Genomic DNA, 20709 nt, shown 5'->3' with positions numbered 1-20709 from the left:
AGGTGACTAGCATAGTTCTTTTAAAATTCAGTCACAGTATGAATCAGTGTTTTTCAAACTTGGCAACGTGTGGACTTCAACTCCCAGAATTGCTGGCTGGGGAATTCTCGGAGTTGAAATCTATACATCTTAAAGTTGCCAAGTTTGAAAAACACGGGTCTGAATCAAACATTTTTACCTAAAGTAGCTGAAAAAATTTTTCTTTTTTTTTTTAACCATAGTAGTTAATACATTATCTGCCAGGTTTTCTACTGTTCTGTAAGTAAGTAGATTATATAGATATATATAGATAGATACACACACACACACATATTTTTTAAAAGCTACTTTGGATCAAAATGTAGATTTGGGAACCATTGTACTGACTTCTATATTTGAATTTTCCATGAAGTGGTTGTTTTTAAAAATCAGATGAACAACTAAAAGTTCCATTCAATATTTATACTACACCTCAGTGAATATACATAGAATAAATGGCAGTTAGTATGTGATAACACAATATAAATGCCATTTTACTGTTTTATTTCTTTTAGAAAGTGAACAAGAGATATTGTGGAACTTTGAAGTTTACAGCAGTGCTAAAATATTTAGAGATATAACTACAGTAAGGCAGCAGCAATGAATAACAATATTTTTTGGGCACAGGAAATTGACTACCAATTAGAGATGATGGGCAATATCCTGGGCAAAGGCATGGCTAATCATTTTAACTGAAATATGTGAACCAAGGTATGAAATTTCTACATCTAAGATGACAGGATAACACACCTTCAAAATATTACTGTCTTTCCCCTGAGCATTCTCGTGATCATGGAAAGGAGCAGCATTGATTTTTTTACTTACATCTGCAAGTGTAACAATGTGAATCAGAAGCTTCCAAAGCAATTGTGTTCCTAATTTTAAGAATAATTTGCCAATCTTTTTGCACTCTGCTAAAAGGCTTCTAGACTTTACGGTGTGATTATCCACAATCATCTGGCAACATGTCTTAGATATATAATGGAGCTGCAGAGCTTGATTTGTAATGGTTTAATCAAAGAATAGCCATATATAAAAAGTTGTTTTAAATTAAGTCCAAAGCATTATATTCCTATTGCCAAAGGCTAATAGAAGGTCCATGCCAATGTGTTTACACATATAAGACTACGGTATAATCAGAGTTGTCCATTCTTTCATTTGATTAAAAAGAATATTCAGGATCAAGCTGGTATCTAGAATAGTCTGTTTCCTCCATAATGAGTCCTGTTTTTCAAGTTTACACTTCCCAAGAGGAAATAAATAAGCTATTTTAGGGATTTCACACTACAAGTAGTCCCTGGGTTAATAACACCCAGTTTACAGACGACCTATTGTTAAGAATAAAGCCTATTGTAGCAAAATTCGAGTTAAATACACAATGATTCAAGTTAAATACACAATAATACTTATACAGTATTACACAATAACACTGTTCCAGCTTACATCCAAATTCGACTTATGGACAGACCTTGGGAACAGAACTCGTTCTTAAACTGGGGACTACCTATATCTGGAATTTCTACAAAGCAGTTTAATATGCAAGATGCCACACTGAATTATCTACCAGCAACAGATTATGTTATAGTGATGCAAACATGGCACTCTCTAGCAGATCCAAATTTATTATTACAAAAATTCTTACATGTCCATATAACATCACTTGACAAAATCAGATTCATACCCCTATTCATCTTCCCAATATGACACATTTTTCAATAATAATGTTGTATGTGTTTATATAGAGCCAGTTTGGGGTAGTGGTTTAAGGCACCAGGCTAGAAACTGGGAGACTGTGAGCTTTAGTCCCATCATAGGCACAAAGCCAGCTAGGTGACCTTGGGCCAGTCACTCTCTCTCAGCCCTAGGAAGCAGGCAAGGGCAGTCCACTTCTGAAAAACCTTGCCAAGAAAACTGCAGGGACTTGTCCAGGCAGTCACCAGGAATCAACACTGATTCAAAGGCATAAATTAATTAATTAATTAATTAATTAATTCTCTCAGTTGCTGGTTTTATTTCCCTTACTCATTCTGATACACCAAAAGAATATATGTCACATTATATCTTTGGTTGTTCACTTGAATACCTATTTTCATTAGAAAGATGATTTAATTCCAACTTCCTTCCTCCCCCACCCCCAGTTATGTTTTAGTTAGCTTCCACAGAGAATTTTAGACAATGATTCAGGTTCTGCTCCAGTTCTAGGGAAAGGAAAAGGGATTTTCTGGGTTTTGGTACAATTAAGATTCATCCCCACATGGTTTCAGTTCAAGGCAGCTACTTTTTCCAGATTTCATTCTTTCATGGAATTCATCTAATACCTTATCCTTTCTTTCAGCCGTGAACACTTTTTAAAAAAATGGTAAAAGAAAAGACATAGATAAAAAGCATAAGCCAAATGAGAACTTTTTAATATCTTCATTATATTTTTTAAACAAACTTTGGGTAATTTTACTGAAGTGTTAGTGATTTGCATTATCTGTTTGGGCAGTTTAATTTCATGCCATCCAGAACCTGCCTTTAATTCTTTCTAGATTTATTACTCCTTTTTTCAGTCTTGTTCTCATTTTCCATTTCCATATTCCTTTTTCACAGGTATTTTCTTGGAAAGCTTTTAAAAGCTTTTAAAAAATCAGGAAGAACAGTGTTTATTAGAATCTTGGTTTACTTGCAGCCATTGTTGTAATAAGTAAGTCTTCCTTCAAGCCCCAAAGGTTGGGGAATACCATCTCAAAATCTGAATCTTGCAAGGCATATTTGAACTTTACTTCAAGTAGAGTTATAGTTGTTCCGTACGTGAAAGAACTGCATCTTATATAACATTAAGATGCAGTGTTCCTTTTCAAAATATTTTCATATATTCAAAGGTACTGCTCAGACTTAGGAAGTAGTCATAATGATTACTTTAAATCCCATTATTTTCAGGGTATGCATTGTTCTGTATTTTTAGTTTAACTGTAAAATACTAGGATTCAGAGATTTTTTTTTGTATTTTTGGTACCATGCAAATTAACATTACTTCCAAATTTACTCAGCATGATGACTTTTATCCTTGATGTTTACTTTATTTGATGCCTTACATTTCCAGAACCATTTCTGTAAGACTGACCAAAGGAACAGGATTTTGCTCCTCTTCTTGTGTATCTTCTATTTCCAAGTTTTGGGTTTATCATTGTTTCGATAATGATATTTCTTTCTTTTTAGAAACTTAAATTGTTCTTCTCTTATCTCTCACAGTTTTGACATTTTTTAGCAATCATTATGGATTTTTCTTAAAAGCATGAATTGTTCTATTCTGTTTTTCATACTGATACTTCCTACAATAAGCAGCCATTAGTTTTCATTCCAATGCATTAAAGCGAACTCTTGTGTTGGCTTTTTAGCAGTTACATTTCATAGAATACAATCCTAAATGAGACTAGGAATTAAAAAAATAAAAATAAAAAATCTGCCTGATAGCTATCCTTGCTAAGCAAGTTTGGGATTGGGAGGCCAAAGTGTATGAAGATAGTCTTGGAGGAAATTGTGATCTTGCTCTTGAACTGAGAGCTGCAGAGTAGCCAACCACTGACTGCATAGGATCTGAAAATCTATCTGTATATACGTGTACAAATTGATATTGAAGCACAACTTAATCTGGTGATAGAAAAGTAAACTAAATTATAGGCAAATGGTGCCATTTGAAAAAAATAAAATATGTGACATTAAATGTTTACTGTAATCTTTGTGCAGCGAAAATTCTATTTTCTTATATATCAAGTTTATTGAACACTTCAACAAGAGAAGTAAAGCATTACAGCAAATTATGTAGACTATAATTCTTCACACAAAGAATGAATGCATCATGAAATTATGTACTGCCTGTTCTGGGTTCAGGAGACTGCTCTATAATTCAGTGACTATCTAGTGGGCATTTATTCCACAATTCATAAGAACAAGTAACCTTACAATTATACAAAGAAACGAGAGTTACAATGAGACAAATCTACTAATACTTTATATATCCTTGAATGATATTGCCTTTAAACAGATGTATTGATTTACTGAAAAATGAAGTCTATATGTTTTCTTACTCAGTATGTTCAAATATAGACTTTTTTTTAGAGATAAGACATTTGTGTATAATCTAACTAATATTCTAGTGAAATACATATGAACTTCACTTTGGCAGGATGACATTTTTTATTCAGATGGAAACAATATTTGTTTTTGGCACCTTAAATCTAATGCTTGTTTTCTTGTTTCAGATGTTCAAATAAATAGCTGATTTTTATGAAAGTTTTCCAGGTAACACTATGTTTTTTTTCTCATTTCTAGAACTACCAACTACTGAATTAAGCCTTCCCTGAAAACTGCCTCTAATTTATTTCAAGTTGGGTAACTATACTAACTGTGAATTCTGAAGTACCAATATCATATTTACATTCAAGATTTCCATTCCCAAGTCCCTTCACATGTTACCTCCACTGTCCTTGCTCACGTCCCTACATTTTTTCAGCCTCTGCCTTCCACTGTCCACATACTGAACATGGATATCTGACCAAAGAAGCTTTCCCTGTCACTCCTCAACCTTCTCAGGATTCTACCAATTCAGCCAAAAATTAATTCCATTGTTTTCAGTGAAATACAGTTTTACAATACCATAATCAATACAACTGAAAAATGCCCATTATACTGGCTTCAATTCTTGTTATATGCATTATTTTTTTTCTCCATTAGAGTCATTTAGGAAAAGTCACTGGGATTACTGCAGAATGTCACCTGTTACAATCCAATAATTCCTATTCCTTGTATTACTGAAGAAAACAGTATTACATTAAATAAATGATGCTGCAAACCCCTTCTACGACTTAATAAGAATAGAAGCCATACTGTATCGTCTTTCTGCAAAAGATAAACAAATGTGAGCCAAGGTTGCTATCCACTTAGTTCTAAATATAAACCTCATAAAATATTTAGCCTACTTATATTATCACTAGCAGTAAAAGCATCTTTTAAACTTTGGAAGTCCAATTAAAAAGTATTTAAAGGTGTAGGAGGCATTAAAATTTTAACTGCTACACAGCAGTGGTTCCAACAAAATAAATTATTGTGGGATACATTTCACTGAAGATCCTTCCATTCGTTAAAAATGTGCTTTAAAGTAGTTTAATCATTTCTGACTCAAATACAGTCCAAGCACCAATCACACAGACAGATGTATAGCATGTGCAAGAGATGTGTCATTTCTTTAGCAACATCTAAAGAAGAGTAGCTGCTAATTAGGAAATGTCCCCTCCCCAAGCAAACCCCACAAAAAAACAAATTCCATTTTATTGCCAATGTGTCCATAAAGTTGACTAATCAGAGTCTAGCTCAGTTTCAGAGAATCTATACTTTTAATTACCCTACTGCTGAGTTTCTCCAAATGTAAAGTTTGTCTCTGAACTGCAGTGCAGATAGTCCATTTCTCTGCATGGTTTTATTGGGATTTCCTTGATGTCTAAAGAAAAATATGCTGGCCCTTTCTTAGTATGTTGTACACATAGATTGCTAGATGCTGTCTTTCATGTCAAGCACAGTTTTTATTTCTTTGGATCCAGTTGCTGTTGTTGATGATGATGATGATTCTGTCCTTTCATAGGGAAACTGAAGCACATAGTTTTGGGCACTCTGTTTTGCCTTCCCCTAGGGTTTAATTTCATTGGAAGGACAAACCAAAAACTTGTTTCCTATGTTGAACAACCTCTCATAGTTAATTAGTTAAAGCTTGTTTATGGTCAAAAACTAAAATATCAAGCATATTACAGTTTAATCCCAAAGACCGAGGGGGAAAAAAAAGAGAAAAACAGGGAAATAAGAGTTATTAAAACTGAAGTGATGTTTTAAATGAATTTACAGTCAGAGGACAAAGTATAAAATTAAAAGCATTAAAACAGTAATAGAGGAATAAAAGAAAAAAACTCGGCTCAAAGAAAATAGATTATCAAGATTGCTAGACAATCATGTTGTAGCAGTAGAAACTGCAAGACATTTGGCAATCCTTTTCGAAATATTTGCCATATTGTCAGCTAAAAGGAAGCAGCTGATCTCTTTATCCAGTCTATCATGACTGTACATCAGAAGCTTAATTATTAATTCAGTATGATAGCCATCCATAGGAACTTGTTCCCTTTGTCAAAATGACAAAAGTAGCATTGGAGCATGTCCCTGCAAGCTCCACCCTTTTCGAATGTGCTGTGTTCATCATTCTGCCTCATCTTGCTACTGCAATAGGCCACATAATTTAAAAGAACATTTCAAGAGAACATGTAAAACTGTTTCTATTTCCTCTACAGAGTTTGAGCAAAGTCATTTTTGGACCAGTCACTGGAAACCTTCCTTCTGAAACTGAGGAAGGCAAAACATTAAATCAAGCAAGGATAAATATTCACTTGTGGAATGAGCAAAGGATGTTTCTTAAGTATTCTTATGAGCAATCAGCTTCTCAAACAGACCCATAGTATACCACAAAAGAATTTTGTATAAGTCTTGCTGAATATCTGTACTAAGGACATATTATTTTAAATCTAACCAATCTCTTTATAAACCAAGCAAGATTGGACAGTGAGATGAAAAGTCATAATATTTTATATATGTCAAAATCTCTTTTTTCTTATGGACATACAGTTGTCCTGCAAGATCAGGGAAGCCATTATCAGAGTATTATCAGATAATTATAATTTAATGCAGCACTTTAGCTGGCAGAATCGCATACTGTACTCCAAGGAAATTAATCAAGATTCCAATCTTGTCAGATGGTTGGAGACCTATTGGAATACTTGGAGCAAGGCCTTAAAATTGTAAACTGAACTGTTGCAGTGGGGTTTGTGTAACCAATATGTGTTTCATATAGTACTTCCATTATAATGGGCAAAATTAAGGATAGTCTTCGAAACCTGAGGGCCTGAGCAGTGATGGCCCTATGCTGTTCATTCTAGGGGACTGAATCTGGAAAGATACTCCTTAATTTGGAGAAAGTGACTATTGGTGCAATTGGTAATTAGTTCTTCCTTACTATATTGTTAGAAAAAAACCATGAAGAGATCTTAGATTAATAGTAAACGTTTCAATGAAGGTGTCAATTGTGGACCTTTTTAGTATGGAAAGAAGTAGAATGAGAGGATACGTATTTGAGGTGTACAAAATTATGCATGGTATGGATGAAGTGGACAAGGAGAAACTATTTTCCTTTTCCAAAATACTAGAACCAGTGGTCACCCAATGAAATTTATACTTGGAAGAATGAGGACAAACAAGTATAACAATAAATAAAATAAATAAAAAATACATGTTTACAAAACACATAATTCAACTTTGGAATTTGCTATCACAAGATGTGTGCTGGCTACTAGCTTTGCTGGCTTCAAGAAAGGGTTGGACCAATTCATGAAAGTCATGGGGGTCAAAGGCTATTAGCCTCGATGGCCGTGTGACTATCTCTGAAGACCATTTGCTAGGAGACTAATGGACTTCTTTGTATAGGTGGGCAGTCATTGTGAGAACAGATTGCTGGACTAGATGGATCAGGGGTCCAATCCAGCAAAGCACTGCTTATGTTCTTATGTTCTCTCAAAATCATACTGGAGAAGATTGCCTAAAGCCCTTTAAAGATCTTCAGTGCAAGAGTGGGCAGAGAAAGCTATCAAGCTATGAAATAAGCTCCTAAGCCCTTTCTCCTGTGTGCATATAGCATATTTACTTGATTGGATCAAGAAATAACATATACAGTTTTTTAGCAGTTGGCAGCATGATGTTCATGAATGCCATAGCACCTATCAGATGCTCCCCAAAGTAAAAAATATTACCAAAGTTTTGTAAGATTGCAAAATCTTATGAGCCTTCTGTAATGTCATACAGGAAGACTCTGGCAGTCTTGGCAAAATCTTGAGATCTTGCTGAAATCTCATGAGCTTTTGGTAGTGATGATAATCATGATCATGATCCTGATGAGGATAGGGATGATTTGCTTAGGCATTGTACAGCATTGCACAATGATACTCAGGGCTGCAAAAGACTGCTGATCAGTATCTATGTTCCTTAATTTACCAGTGAATGCCAAGTAATTATTGACTCCAGAGTTTCCTAATCTTACCTTTCTTGACTAGAAATAATAACAACCATGGGTACTATTTTTTTATTCTCATTTTTTTCTTCTGAATAATTTTTTAAGCTTATCACTTAATTCCCTCTAGTTAATGGCACAATTGCAGGTCAGGATCCCTCATGTATCCCCAGATGCTATATATAGTCTTTACATCTAACTGGCAGAGAGAGATTTAAAAAAAAAAAAACCTTCAAAAAAGCCATGTGTAGCTTCCCCTTTGTGGACTGAAGAGTGTAAGCAAACTTACAAATGCTATATATTATTACTTTTTGTACATGGTATAGAAATGGGATTCTTTTCAACCCTAAGACTATTTTTCTATGCATACATGCAGATACTCACATGTATAAATGTACATAAATTAAAATGTCTTTACTAAAAGAGCAATTATCCTTCTGTAAAGAAAAATGAGAAAATCTATATCATTAACGAGAGCCAATGATGTGGCGGTTCAGGTGCTGGACTAGAAGTGGGGAGATCCAGAAGTTAGTCCTACCTTAAGTATAGAAGGCGGCTGGGCAGTCTGGGACTAGTCACTTTCCTTTAGCCTTGAACTGGGAAGCTGAGAAACATCTATCTACCAACCCTCACTGGACCAGCATAATAGATTGCAGTCCATAGCCTTCAATTAAGAAATCTTCATACATTGTACTTCATACAGTCAGGTGGACTGATTGATTTGGGCTTATGTATGCATAAAGCCTTCTTTAAAAAGAAATATCGTATTCATCTATACAAATGAAAAATACATATGGCAGCTGCCTTGGTAAAACTTTTTTTATATTAACTGTGTTTTTCCCATCCTACTTACCTATTGTATTTCAGCCTTAACAAAATTCAATTTGCATTCTTTAAGGCTTTTCCAGTAAGCCAGCAAAGAACAATGTATAGGGACTACCAGTCTTGCTGAGCTATCTGCAAATACCCATCGCCATCAGTTCACTTAAAGCCATGATCTACATGCAGCCAGGAGGGAGCTGCTTTTGAGTTGTCAATTTTGCTACAATGCAAAACAAGCATTCATGCCAACTACAAATGGTATAAATCAGATTGATTCATAAACACCTACTTTAAAATAGGTGAGATATTTTAAAATATATCTATGACTAAATCACTTCTTCATAAATACACACACAAACAGAAGCCTGCACACAACAGGTACAATCCATATTGTCTTTCAAGTAATAACTCATGAAGGTTGAATCTGAAATCTTACATATTCCACATATTGTGTAGAAATCATTGGTTACAATTATTATTTTAAAATAATTAAGATTTTTTTAAATACCATATTTAAAGAATTCATTAATACATGTATGCACACCACAGGTTCCAAAAAATAAGAAGAAATGTGCTTTTTTAGATATCTAAATGCTGCGTAAACATTATATAATAACACCAGGAAAAAAACCCAAATAATAATGTATTATAAAAAAGCAAACACTATTTACTAATGTTTATTTTTGCATATTTTATGCTGTCAGTTTAGCATACCATAGACTTTTTATAATAAGAGACAAGTACATGTGTTTACACCAAAATAATCATTTATCAGAAAGATCACATTTAGCAATTATAGCTAATTTTGATGCATCAAAATTTGGATGGCTGAAGTGTAGTATAATACATTAAGCACAATTCAAGAGTGTAAGATTCTGCACTGTAAGATTTAACAGTGTTGTACAATTATGCTATACAGACTACATTATGTACATTTTAAATGCCATAAGAAAGAAAACATACTTCCACAGGTATTCAGTTCTAATATGGAAATGGACCATGTGGCTAATTTTAATGCTCTCAGTTGCATCAAATCTGGAAACAACTCCTAAGTAGTAGTCTTCTTTCACAGTTTTACTTCATAGAAATCAGGGGGGCTATTCTGAATTAAAAGATAAGTGATCTTCACTGAAGCCTTTTGATGTATTTTCCTTGTTTTAAAAGGTGTATTGAAAGGGGATTGTATTTTTAATAACCTACCAGATGATTTCTACACATCAGCGCCAGCTCTAAGTTAATCTTACTCTCAGGAACATTAAATATAGCTGGGCTTCTCCTAAGTCATCTAAAGTATATATACAACCACTTTTTCCCTCCTTTCCTTTCCATCAAAATAAGCTATATTAATAGAAACATGTTAATGTCCAGCCTGCACTATATTTTTTAAAAAAAACCTTGCAAAACCAGAGTTTGTTACTTGGAGAACAAGGAGTATATGAAAGGCAACTGCAGAACTGGACAAAGATGATTTCTGGAACAAAGATCTAAAGACTCAGAGGGCATTCACTGCTGCAAAAACAATGGATGTGCCCTTTCTATGAGCAATCAGGGCTTGAAGTTTAATTAAGAGAATTTTTTTTTCAATTAAAGCTTTGATATGCTTTAGCAGGCTCCAGTGTGTGCCTACCCTTGATAATGTCCCTTGTGCTGCTGTTCTTCAAGAGACAACAAAGCAAATATTTAAAGGCAGTGCCCTGTGCTTGTGGCTCCTTCTGTTTCTCCACTCACAATGTTGTTTGCTCTGGTGCCTTGTTAAAAAGCTTTACACAGAAAAGCTCTGTTTCTTTCCAGCATATCCAATCATTATACAACTTACAACATCTTCCTGGAAAGAGGTCAGTATACAAAATAGAGCTATTCTTTTGGGGGGAGAGTTGGGGAGAAGGGGAATGAGAAAATAGAAGAGGTAATAATGAAGAGTAAGCATCAATGTAGAGGAAACCTAATCGATCCATTACTCACCAAGCAAAATAAGAGCCTTTGCCAGTACACAGACAGGATTTACTATCACCAAAGGGTGAGCATATGTGTATATGCATGTGGATGTGTTAACAGAGCAGATTCGCAGATTGCAGGAGAGGTTTCAAAGCCTGACTTTCAGCCAAAATACAATGAAAAGAACAGTTTTGTTCCATTAGCTTGAACATTCATTCCTAGTAACTTGAAAAACCCAGGATACGTTAAAAAAAACAAAAGCAAAAATAAGTAAACTCATTCTACAGTATAACTTAAGCAGAATTTAAGAGTCTGGAAATTTCTTCAAGAAAGGCAAGAAAGAATGACAGAGCAACAAAGACTTTCTCTTCTCAATTATCAATCATTTGAAAATGCAGAAATAAGCTCATAATTGTATATACCACCCATAGAAATCACCTTCAGTTTATCAACTAAAAAGGTGGACGATTATCAGAAGCAGTTATGAAATGTTTAACAATCTATTAATTACTATTTTGTTTTTACTAATTTTCATGTACATTTAAAGATAAGGAAAGAATATGGGGGAAGAAAAAGGAATGCTAGATTTGAAACTCAGCCAGCCCCACATTTGCACCCAATTCTTCTGAAAGGTTCTGTGCAATCAAGGGGATATTATTTAGGAGAGAAAGAAATGGGGCAAGGAAACCCTGTTGCTAAGGAGATGTCAGGGCTAACATTCCTACATAAATTTCACAGTGCTGGGGTGGGCTAGGGAGAAAAGGAAGAGAAGAAAGAAAGAAAGAAAGAAAGAAAGAAAGAAAGAAAGAAAGAAAGAAAGAAAGAAAGAAAGAAAGAAAGAAAGAAAGAAAGAAAAATCTGTCATACAGAGTTGGTATATAATCATACAAGGTAGCAATTCTTTCAAAAAGATACATAGATGGATGAGAGAGAGAGAGAGAGAGAGAGAGAGAGAGAGAGAGAGAGATGATTCTTAAGGACCCAAATGAAAGACACCCCAAGCCAAATGTTTGAGGCAATGACAAACAAAAGAAAAGGGCTTCCACTGAAGCTTCCAAGCGAAGTTTTCTAGAACAATGCAAAGCATTTCCATCTGTGCCAGAACAAAACATAATATATACACATTTGGACGAATAGAAAGCCCCTATTTTATTGCATAATGATGTGGTTTGCAATAAAATGAACCCTAAGGATAATTCATGACTTAGACTTACTAAATATGGGTTACAATTTAACTCCTAAGTGTTTCCAAAAAAGATTATAAAAAATTGTTGTACAGAATGGAAAATAAAAACAACCCAAACTAGTTTTAAGGACTGAGTGAGCTACATACTTGGCTGAAGGGGAGAGGGAGACTGAATTCGAAATCAACCTTCCCATTTCAAGGGACAGATTTTACATTGGGGAAGATGTCCCACACTCCCTCCCTCCCCCTTGATGCCCTGGGAGAAAATACTATAGGAGAAACACCCATCAGTCACAAGGAGGGAAGGTGGAGAGTGACAGTCCTGGGGAATGAGGCACAGGAGAGGACATACTGCGATACATTGGGTATAAAGAAACATCAAATGTGACTTCTTATGTTGGCTACAGTTTTAGGAAGCTGAATGCCAAAACTTTTCCATCAGTTGGTTTAGGGATTGTTAAACAGGTGTCGGGTACAAATACTGACCTGAATTGAAACCAGAGCCAAATATTCTTTGAAACACCTGCACACTTGAACAGACAGGATTCAGAGTCATTTGATAATTAAATATGCAAATGAAGCCTCTCAAGTGATCACCTGATATAAAAGATTTGCAAAATCTATTCCTTTCCTCCAAATCTCTGTAACACTTTAGTTTCTGAGACAAAGAGAATATACTATGTTATTAGATATATGGCATATTAAAGCAGATGTTTTCAAAGAAGCATCATTTAAAGAATTTTTTTCCCTTCTTATTTGAGGCTACAAAGATGGAAGAACAGCTGAAAAAATAGAAAGCAGACAGAAAGCCTAAGTCCAGAGTGAAGAGGAAGGAAGTGCTAGAAGATTAGAATGCAAAACTGAGTTTGGGAAGCTGCGTAGGAAGTACAGATAAGATTGGTTAATAATACTTAAAAAAAATAAAGTAGTTGTGTTCCGGAATAAAGGAAGGATACTGTGCAGAATCTGGGATGAGAGAAGATTTTACTGGAATCACAAGATTCCAGCCAGAATGTCAAGACAGGTGTGCTGGGGTCAGTCAGCCCTAATTCAAAGTGGGTACCCAGGGAAGGAGGATCTTGCCAGACAGGTGGTGCTGCGCCTGTAATTTGCAAGGCTCGGAACCGAGCGCTGGATCCGAATGGCAGGACAAGCAGGAGGCTTGCACAGAGGGGCACAACCGCCAGCGCAGCTATGGAAGCCCGAGTGAGCAGGGAAAGGCTTGGGCGTGCGCTGAAAGGTGGGAGGAACAGCTCCTTGGGAAGAAAGAGATGGCAAGAAGAGCGGCGGGGGGGGGGGGGGGAGAGTCATTCCTGCGGGAAGACCAGCCCAGAGAAAAGGATTAGAGGCAAAACCAAAAGCGGGAGGGGAAGAAGAAAACGAAGAAGATGCCGGGGTGGGGCGGCGGGGGCTAAGGAGCGGCAGCAAGGAAAGTAACCGCGGCCAGGCGTCGGAGGAGAAGCGCTGCTGCATTGGGTGGGGTCCGAAAGGAGGGCCGGGGTGGAGGCGTTGGCTCTGCGGGAGGGGAGGAAAGGACAAACCCAAAAGGCAGTCTGGACTTAACGGGGCCTCTCTCACCGCTGTTCAAGGTAGTTTTGCAGCGCCAGGTCTCCGGGTTGCCGAGTTTGTTGCAGGACTCCCAGAGGGACAGATAAGACTGATGATCGGCCGTCACCCAGGCCGGGCTCAGCACGGCTCCCAGATCCAGACACAATGCCAGGAAGATGCATACCAGCCCCACTAGCTTGAGCGGGGTCAACACCGAGACGCGCACCTCCTCCACGCCACTACCGGATGAAGCCATGGGCAAGCGGTTCGGGAAGCCGGGCGCCCCGCTGCAGCCAGGGGAAAGGAGGCAGCTTCTGGTCCACCAGCCCCAGCCGATCAGGTGCGGCGGTGGCGGCAGAGAAGAAGACGGCCGCTCTCTCTGGTCGCCACTTCGCGGATCCCGCCGCCCGGCTCGACCCACCACATCACTCCTCCCATCTTCCCTCCCCCTCTGGGGAAGGGGCGGGCGAGTGGCACGGGGGCGGCCTCGAGCCGTAGACGTCATGCTCAGGGTTTCCTCCAGGGGAAAAAGAGGTGAGAAGCTTCTGGCCATCCCGCATCTGCTTCGGGCGGCGAAGACACGCTTTTCTTCCAAAACGCCCCCTCCTCGGGCTCCTCCCAAGGTCGTTTGGCCTCTCCCCAACTTTCCACAGCAGTACGTTCCTGTCTGCGCTTAAGACCTGCGAGATTAGGGGCGCTGGTGAAGGCGTCGCTCACTTGTCCCTGCTGCTATTCTGGCAGATGTATTCTGATGGATGTAGAAGCACTTGACGACCCTTCCGGAATTGAGTCTGGGGACTCTTCTCATGCTTCTGTGAAAGCAACTCTGGTCTGGAGAGAGAAGGAAGTTAATCTGGTGCTTCCTTGAGTAAATGTCAGATTCTTGAAATTAATTTTACATAGAATAGATATGAAAATGAAGCATGCATTTGTCAGTATGGAGTGCGTGCTTAATATCATAATCTGACTGCCTTTGATTATCCATGATTCAGAAAATGGATTTAAGGCATGGATCCCCTTGACTTCCCACTGTTACATAGTGTCCACATGAATCCATCATTTAGTCACAGGTTCAACTGATTTGGGCCATAATGACACAAAAGTGAAAATCTAGATTTTCACTAGCCATATAGATCCACCTGAGTTTTAAACAAAATACAAATAAAACCATCATTGCATTATAGAACTTATCTGGGTATGTGTAATAAACCATCACCACCACAGATTTTACAGTTTGGTGCCAAACTATGATGCAAAAATAGGAATTTTAGGCAAGGTCCCTCATGGATCCACACAATCACAGATCAAATCTATCTGCAGTCAAGGAATCATCACAACCTGGATCCAATATTTTTTACTTTTCCATGGTGCAGAAACATAAATCCATGTCTCCACAGTCTATGCCCTACTGTCAGATGACATTTGTGTCTAAGATGGTACAATTAAGATAATTGATGCAATACTAAATACTATCAAGATTAATCTGTGGAACAACTATGCAGTTGCACTGAAGGTTCCCCGTTGGATATCCATTAATTCATATATTTCTTCCAAACAGAAGGGTAATACTTGTTAAAATAATTGCTCTCTACTATTTGCTACAAATAGAATTACAGTCATTATATCAAGAATCCAGAATTTTTGGTGTATGCTTGTTACCAGGATTGATTCTCATCTCATAATTGGCATATAAAATTTTCTTTCAATATTTTAAGGCATCATTATTGGCCATCATTGTCCATTTCATATTCTCCCAAATTTTACAGTTGTCATCTCCTTGCTCAATACCTTCTTTGCTTGAACCTGGACATTATACAACTTTCATCTTTTCCACTGTGTGCTTCTGTGTAATGGTTATTTGCACTAATGCATTATTTTATCTTTCCACCATTTTCATTTTTGTTAAGTTCCTACCACAATGATATATTAACTTTTTTTCATTGTTGTTGTATTTTTTCACTTTTATGTTAGAGCACTTTTATGTATTTTTTCCTCTTTTTTTTTTTTTGCAATAAATAAATAAATAAATAAATAAATAAATAAATAAATAAATAAATAAAGTTTCTACCAAACAGGCTTTTAGGATTACAACTAGACTTATTTATGAAAAAGCATGGGTACCAACTGGGATGTAAATTCCATTAATTTCCCCAAATGTCCATTCTGAAGTCTATTTTGCAATAATTTTACCAAGCAATTTAGTTATTTTCATAATCAGCTTTAGGCAATTTCAAATCCAAATAGAGATTACTGTTTCATCTTCTCTACTTAAATAACCAACATTCATCTTCTTTGCAAGATGCCCACTTTTTTCAGTGAAGTTCATAGGATCCTGACTGCCTTACATAGGTTAGGAAGGCTTAAAATTCGCATAAATTAGGAAGGATTGCAGCTCAATGATGATTAGTATGTTTATTGACTAGTAGTGATCTCTGTTGAAATTAAGTGGTCATTTCCCCACTTGTGATGTAGGCAATGCTAGGCAGAGACCAAAGCCATTTTCCCACTAATGAAACATTTTCATAGCAACACCCAGCCATTGTTGAAGTGATATAAAGCCTGTACTCACTACTGTTACTTTGGCCCAACAATGGTTGGATGACTCTAGAGCAGACCTGCACAACTTGTGGAGGGGATGAATACCTTAAAGACAACAGTGGGGCTCAAAGGAATAGCTGGCGCACTACTGAGCTGTTTAGTGGTACAGTAGCAGCAATAGAGTTGGCAGAGTCCATGAGGCCTGGAGGCATTGGGGCAGAAGTGGCTGCAAAAACCTAGGTGGCATCAGTGACATCTGGTGGCAGTAGACTGGTGATTTTTCAAAAGATGCTTGAGGGCCATACAAGACTGCTTGATTGTGTGCATGTTGTACAGGTCTGCTCTAGAAGATGCTGTAAGTCACTAGTGGAGAAATGGCCTCTGCTTTCTTACATATACTTGTATAGAATTACTATTTTAAAAGGAAGATTCTTGAAGTGATTTTGGAATGTAATGCATTATTTAACTTTCCATACTGGGTATGAGAAGAAACTCTCATCAATTATGTCAGCAACCTCAAGAACATGTCTCTAAATGTATGTAAGGATAGTTTCCAGATTGGCCTGCAGAAAAAGTTATCCTTCTAGCATGAAAGAGGCCTATCACATTTTAACTTATCCTGAATAGTAGAAATGCATTTTTTAAAATTATTTTGATTTACATGGACCTCTAACTTACCATGCAAATCAGGGCAGATGACAAAAAATTAAATCACACAAAGACACCTCATACATTCAGGCAATTAAATAGCTTGTGTATCCTTCTGACACATTGCCCAGGGGAAGAACCAAGAATTTAAGACCTTTCAAAAAGCAGGATCAGGGCTATCTGGGAAGAACACTGTCCCAAATATTAGGTATGGCAAGTGAAAAAGTAGGTCTCCTGGGTCCCACAAGATGACACTGCTTGAGTGATGGGACCAGAGCATATCAACTCTGTCAGATCTTAACAACCCTGCCAGATCTTAACAGATGAGCACCAGCAATTGGAGATGGGTGGTCCTGCAAATATCCAGGCCATGCCTTGAAGAACTATATAGGTCCACTAGGATCTTGAATTGCACCCAAAAGCCCCGTAACCACCAGATTAGCTTGAATAGTAACAGTGTTGCATGGCCCATAACTGCTTACACCAGTGCATTCTGGACTAGCTATAGCTTCCAAATAGTCTTCAAGGGTAGTCACAGGTACAGTGTGTTATAATGGTCCAAATGCAAAGCGACAAGGCATGAGGGACCATGAGAAGGGCTTCCCAATTCAGGTATGGGTGCAATAAGTGCCAAATGGATTTCTGCAAAGGTCTCTTAGCCATAGTTGCCACCTATTCTTTGAACAGGAGCCCTTAGTCTAGGAGGACTCCAAATTGTGCACAAATTCTGTCTTGAACAGTGTGGCCCCCATCCAGAACCAAATAGAAGTTCTCCAGATCCAGGTGGTCCCAATACCCACAACCATCCAGTCTTGCTAGGGTTAAGCCTAAGCCTGTTCTTCCCCATCCAGACCCCAAGAGGTTCTAGACACTTGAGGAAGAATCTTAACAACATCACTAGGCCAGCCTAGAATGGAGATATATAACTGAGAATCATCAGCATACTCATGATACCTAACCCCATGCCAGTGGATGACTTCACCCACAGGCTTCACATAGATGTTAAATAGAACAGGGAGAGAATTGAGCCCTAAGACATCCCACAAAGCAAGGATCTAGGTTCTCTTCCTTCTACCACATCCACTGGAACCAGCCCTGGAGGAAGGAGGAGAACCACCACAATACCATGCTTCCCATTCCCAACCCCCAGAGATAGTCCAGATGGATACTATAACTGATGGACTGAAGCCACTTAGAGATCAGGGAGGCCAGGATGAATGGACAATACTCATCCTACTCTGGCCATGGTTCATCAATAAGTGCAATCAATACTGTCTCAGTACTGTGCCCAGGCCTGAAATCTAGCTGGAAGGGATCCAAACAATTCACTTCCTCCTTTAAAGCTGCAACCTGACCACCTCCTCAATAACCTTCCCCAAAAGGGAAAGTTGGAGATGGTAAAATATTATCCAACACCATAATAACTGATCCACTGTGCAAGCATCACAGTGATGCTGCCTTCCTCTATATTTTCAAAAACCATCCTCAAGGAAAAAAAAACATGGATATTATGATTGGTATTCTTGCATCAGTTGTAATGCATGGCTTTGGCTAAAAAATAATCTGAAGATTAAGAAGTTTTACTACAAAATAAGAAATGCTTCAGGGATAGAAAAAATGATGAGGCATAAATATATTGTGAATTATATTATATTGGAGATGAGAAGGAATTTCAGCCACTTCTACTTGGAAACAAGAATAAATATTTCAGATAATACCTTCAATAATATTAAAGATTCCAGGCACAACTGCTAAGCCTTCCAAAATCTATAAAGCTCTTTATAATGAGCCTTCAAATGACCCAACACAGAGACTTGTAACTCAACAGAAAACGTAGCAGAAATGAGAAACAACAGAAACAGACAGGGACACAGATCAGTCATGATTAAATATATAGTGTATTTGAACTCACTGCACTCCTTGAGGACTTTATTCATTACTTTTCAATGCATTCTACGCTGTTTCTTGTTATGACAGTAAGAGACATTCTAAGAAAGATTTTAAAAATATGTAACACTAAATACCGAATTGCCAATGCTTTTTCCATATGGCACAATACATCAGTTGAGTTCTATCTATCTGCTTTATTGTTTAAAAAGCACACTGTTTACTGAATTCATTTTTACCATGCTTATCATACACAATTCTGAAAACAATTTTTGAATGCTTTTTAGGATTATGTCCTGTGCTGAATTAAGAAATGCAATAGAAATAATAACCGTGAAAAAGTAACTCATTCTCGAAGGCAGGTGCTGAAACAGAGAAGGCATATTCTTGGGTCCCAAAGGATGACCCTGTTTGACCAAGGGAACCCAGAGCATGCCCAGTTTCTTGGCTCTAACCATCTGGGCATAAAGCATGGGAGACAAGTAGTTCCTTAGATAACTGAGCCCCATGCCATGTAGGGCTTTATGGGTGATAACCAGTACCTTGAACTGCATACTGGCAATTAGTGCAAGTTGCAAAGCAGGGATGTCACATGTCCTGTTACATGATAAGATCAGAATTAGACAACCTTATTACAAACCTACCTGATGCTCAGCAGCAGCCAGAGCCCAGGGCCACCAAGGGTCCAATAGCCAGGCATTGAGGGTGGATTTTGTTTGGAATTTTATATTGTTGAGTGTTGCTGTGTGCCCTCTGGAATTCTCTGAGAATAGGAAAAATATAAATGTTAATAAGTAAATGATACAAATCTCAGGTTTTGCAGAAGTATAAAACAAAATATTTAGGGGAAAGGACACTCTAAGAGGAAAAAACAAGCACAGCCTAATGAGGCTGCGTGTTCAGTAGGTACAGAATGTTGACTGACCATTGTAGAATAAAACCAGTTGGCTTGAAAGAAAAATCAAATTGAATAGGTTGAAGAAGGATGAGAAGGAGAAGGTGATGACTTCTGAGACAACGAACAGGAGCTTTCCACAATATTTCATTGCAGGTCTTGCACATTACTTGTCATTTTATTGCTGGCAATGTTAATCCACTCTAGAATTTAAACAGAATAATTTCACTGAAGGCAATGCCTTTCACTCTAAAATTAAAACAAACAAACCAACAAAAGCAAAACAAAACAAAAACAGTTACACCATAGTAAAGCCCAAATAGTTTGTTGCATATGCATTGTACTTTAGACATTTATTCTATCCTCATTTATTATGCCTGTCCTGCCTTTTCATCATTCCTTTTTTTTTAATATGCCCAAGAGGCCTTTGAATCCCTAGTAGACTTAATCAATTTTCAGAGTTTTGAAATCAATCCATTTTCCACTCTCCCCCATCCTAGTTCTCTCTCCCCACTCACTCCCACTTTTCTTTTTTAATTTGGCTGCATTCATTTCTTTAGCAATTTCTTCAGACAAAACCCCAAACCGAACACTTTCAGGAGTATGATTAAATCTGCAGTGCTTGTTTGGGAGTGATTCCAACTTGGCTGAGAGGCATGCTAGATTCCATGTCATGTAAGCAATAAACACTTCAGCAGCAAACTGATGCTTCTTTTGAACATACAGCTCAGGCAACATTTTCTAATGGATTCAATTAATCTTTTAAGACTATGAGTTGACCTTCATGGCACCTCAAGAATTGAGATGAGTAAAATTTGGGATGAGTAAAAGCCCAGTGCTGACTAATCAAACAGACTTGCATTTAATACAGAAAGAATCTGCCAAGAAGTACTTGAACAATGACATGTAATTTGTCTGTCCTTCCTTCCTTCCTTCCTTCCTTCCTTCCTTCCTTCCTTCCTTCCTTCCTTCCTTCCTTCCTTCCTTCCTCCCTCCCTCCCTCCCTCCCTGAAATATGTCATAGCCTGTTCCATTCTGACAAACATTATTTTGAGGCCAATAATGAATCTGTTTGGACTGGGAAGAAAGCTGGAACAGACATACAGCACAATAGAAAAAACAAGATGCAAAGGAATGTGTTTGAAGTCAACA

At 37.5% G+C, this 20709-nt stretch overlaps 1 protein-coding gene across 1 annotated transcript in view; it reads right to left on the bottom strand.

Annotated features, from left to right (window-relative positions):
* TMEM47 (transmembrane protein 47) overlaps window positions 1-19733 on the bottom strand; it is a 34587-nt gene extending 14854 nt beyond the window's left edge. The window contains exons 1-3 of the mRNA XM_007432392.3: window positions 19588-19733; window positions 19307-19425; window positions 13620-14420 (exon numbers count right to left, since the gene is read on the bottom strand). Of these exons, the coding sequence (XP_007432454.2) occupies window positions 13620-14142 (523 nt within the window). The 5' untranslated portion in view covers window positions 14143-14420; window positions 19307-19425; window positions 19588-19733. The remainder of the gene's footprint in view (window positions 1-13619; window positions 14421-19306; window positions 19426-19587) is intronic.
* Window positions 19734-20709: the final 976 nt, after the last annotated feature.

Source organism: Python bivittatus, unplaced genomic scaffold (genome assembly GCF_059951505.1).
Source record: "Python bivittatus isolate LINGU-HERP-01145 unplaced genomic scaffold, Pbiv_v1 ctg000350_np1212, whole genome shotgun sequence".
Classification (NCBI taxonomy): Eukaryota; Metazoa; Chordata; class Lepidosauria; order Squamata; family Pythonidae; genus Python; species Python bivittatus.
This window is presented reverse-complemented; position numbering and strand designations above follow the sequence as displayed.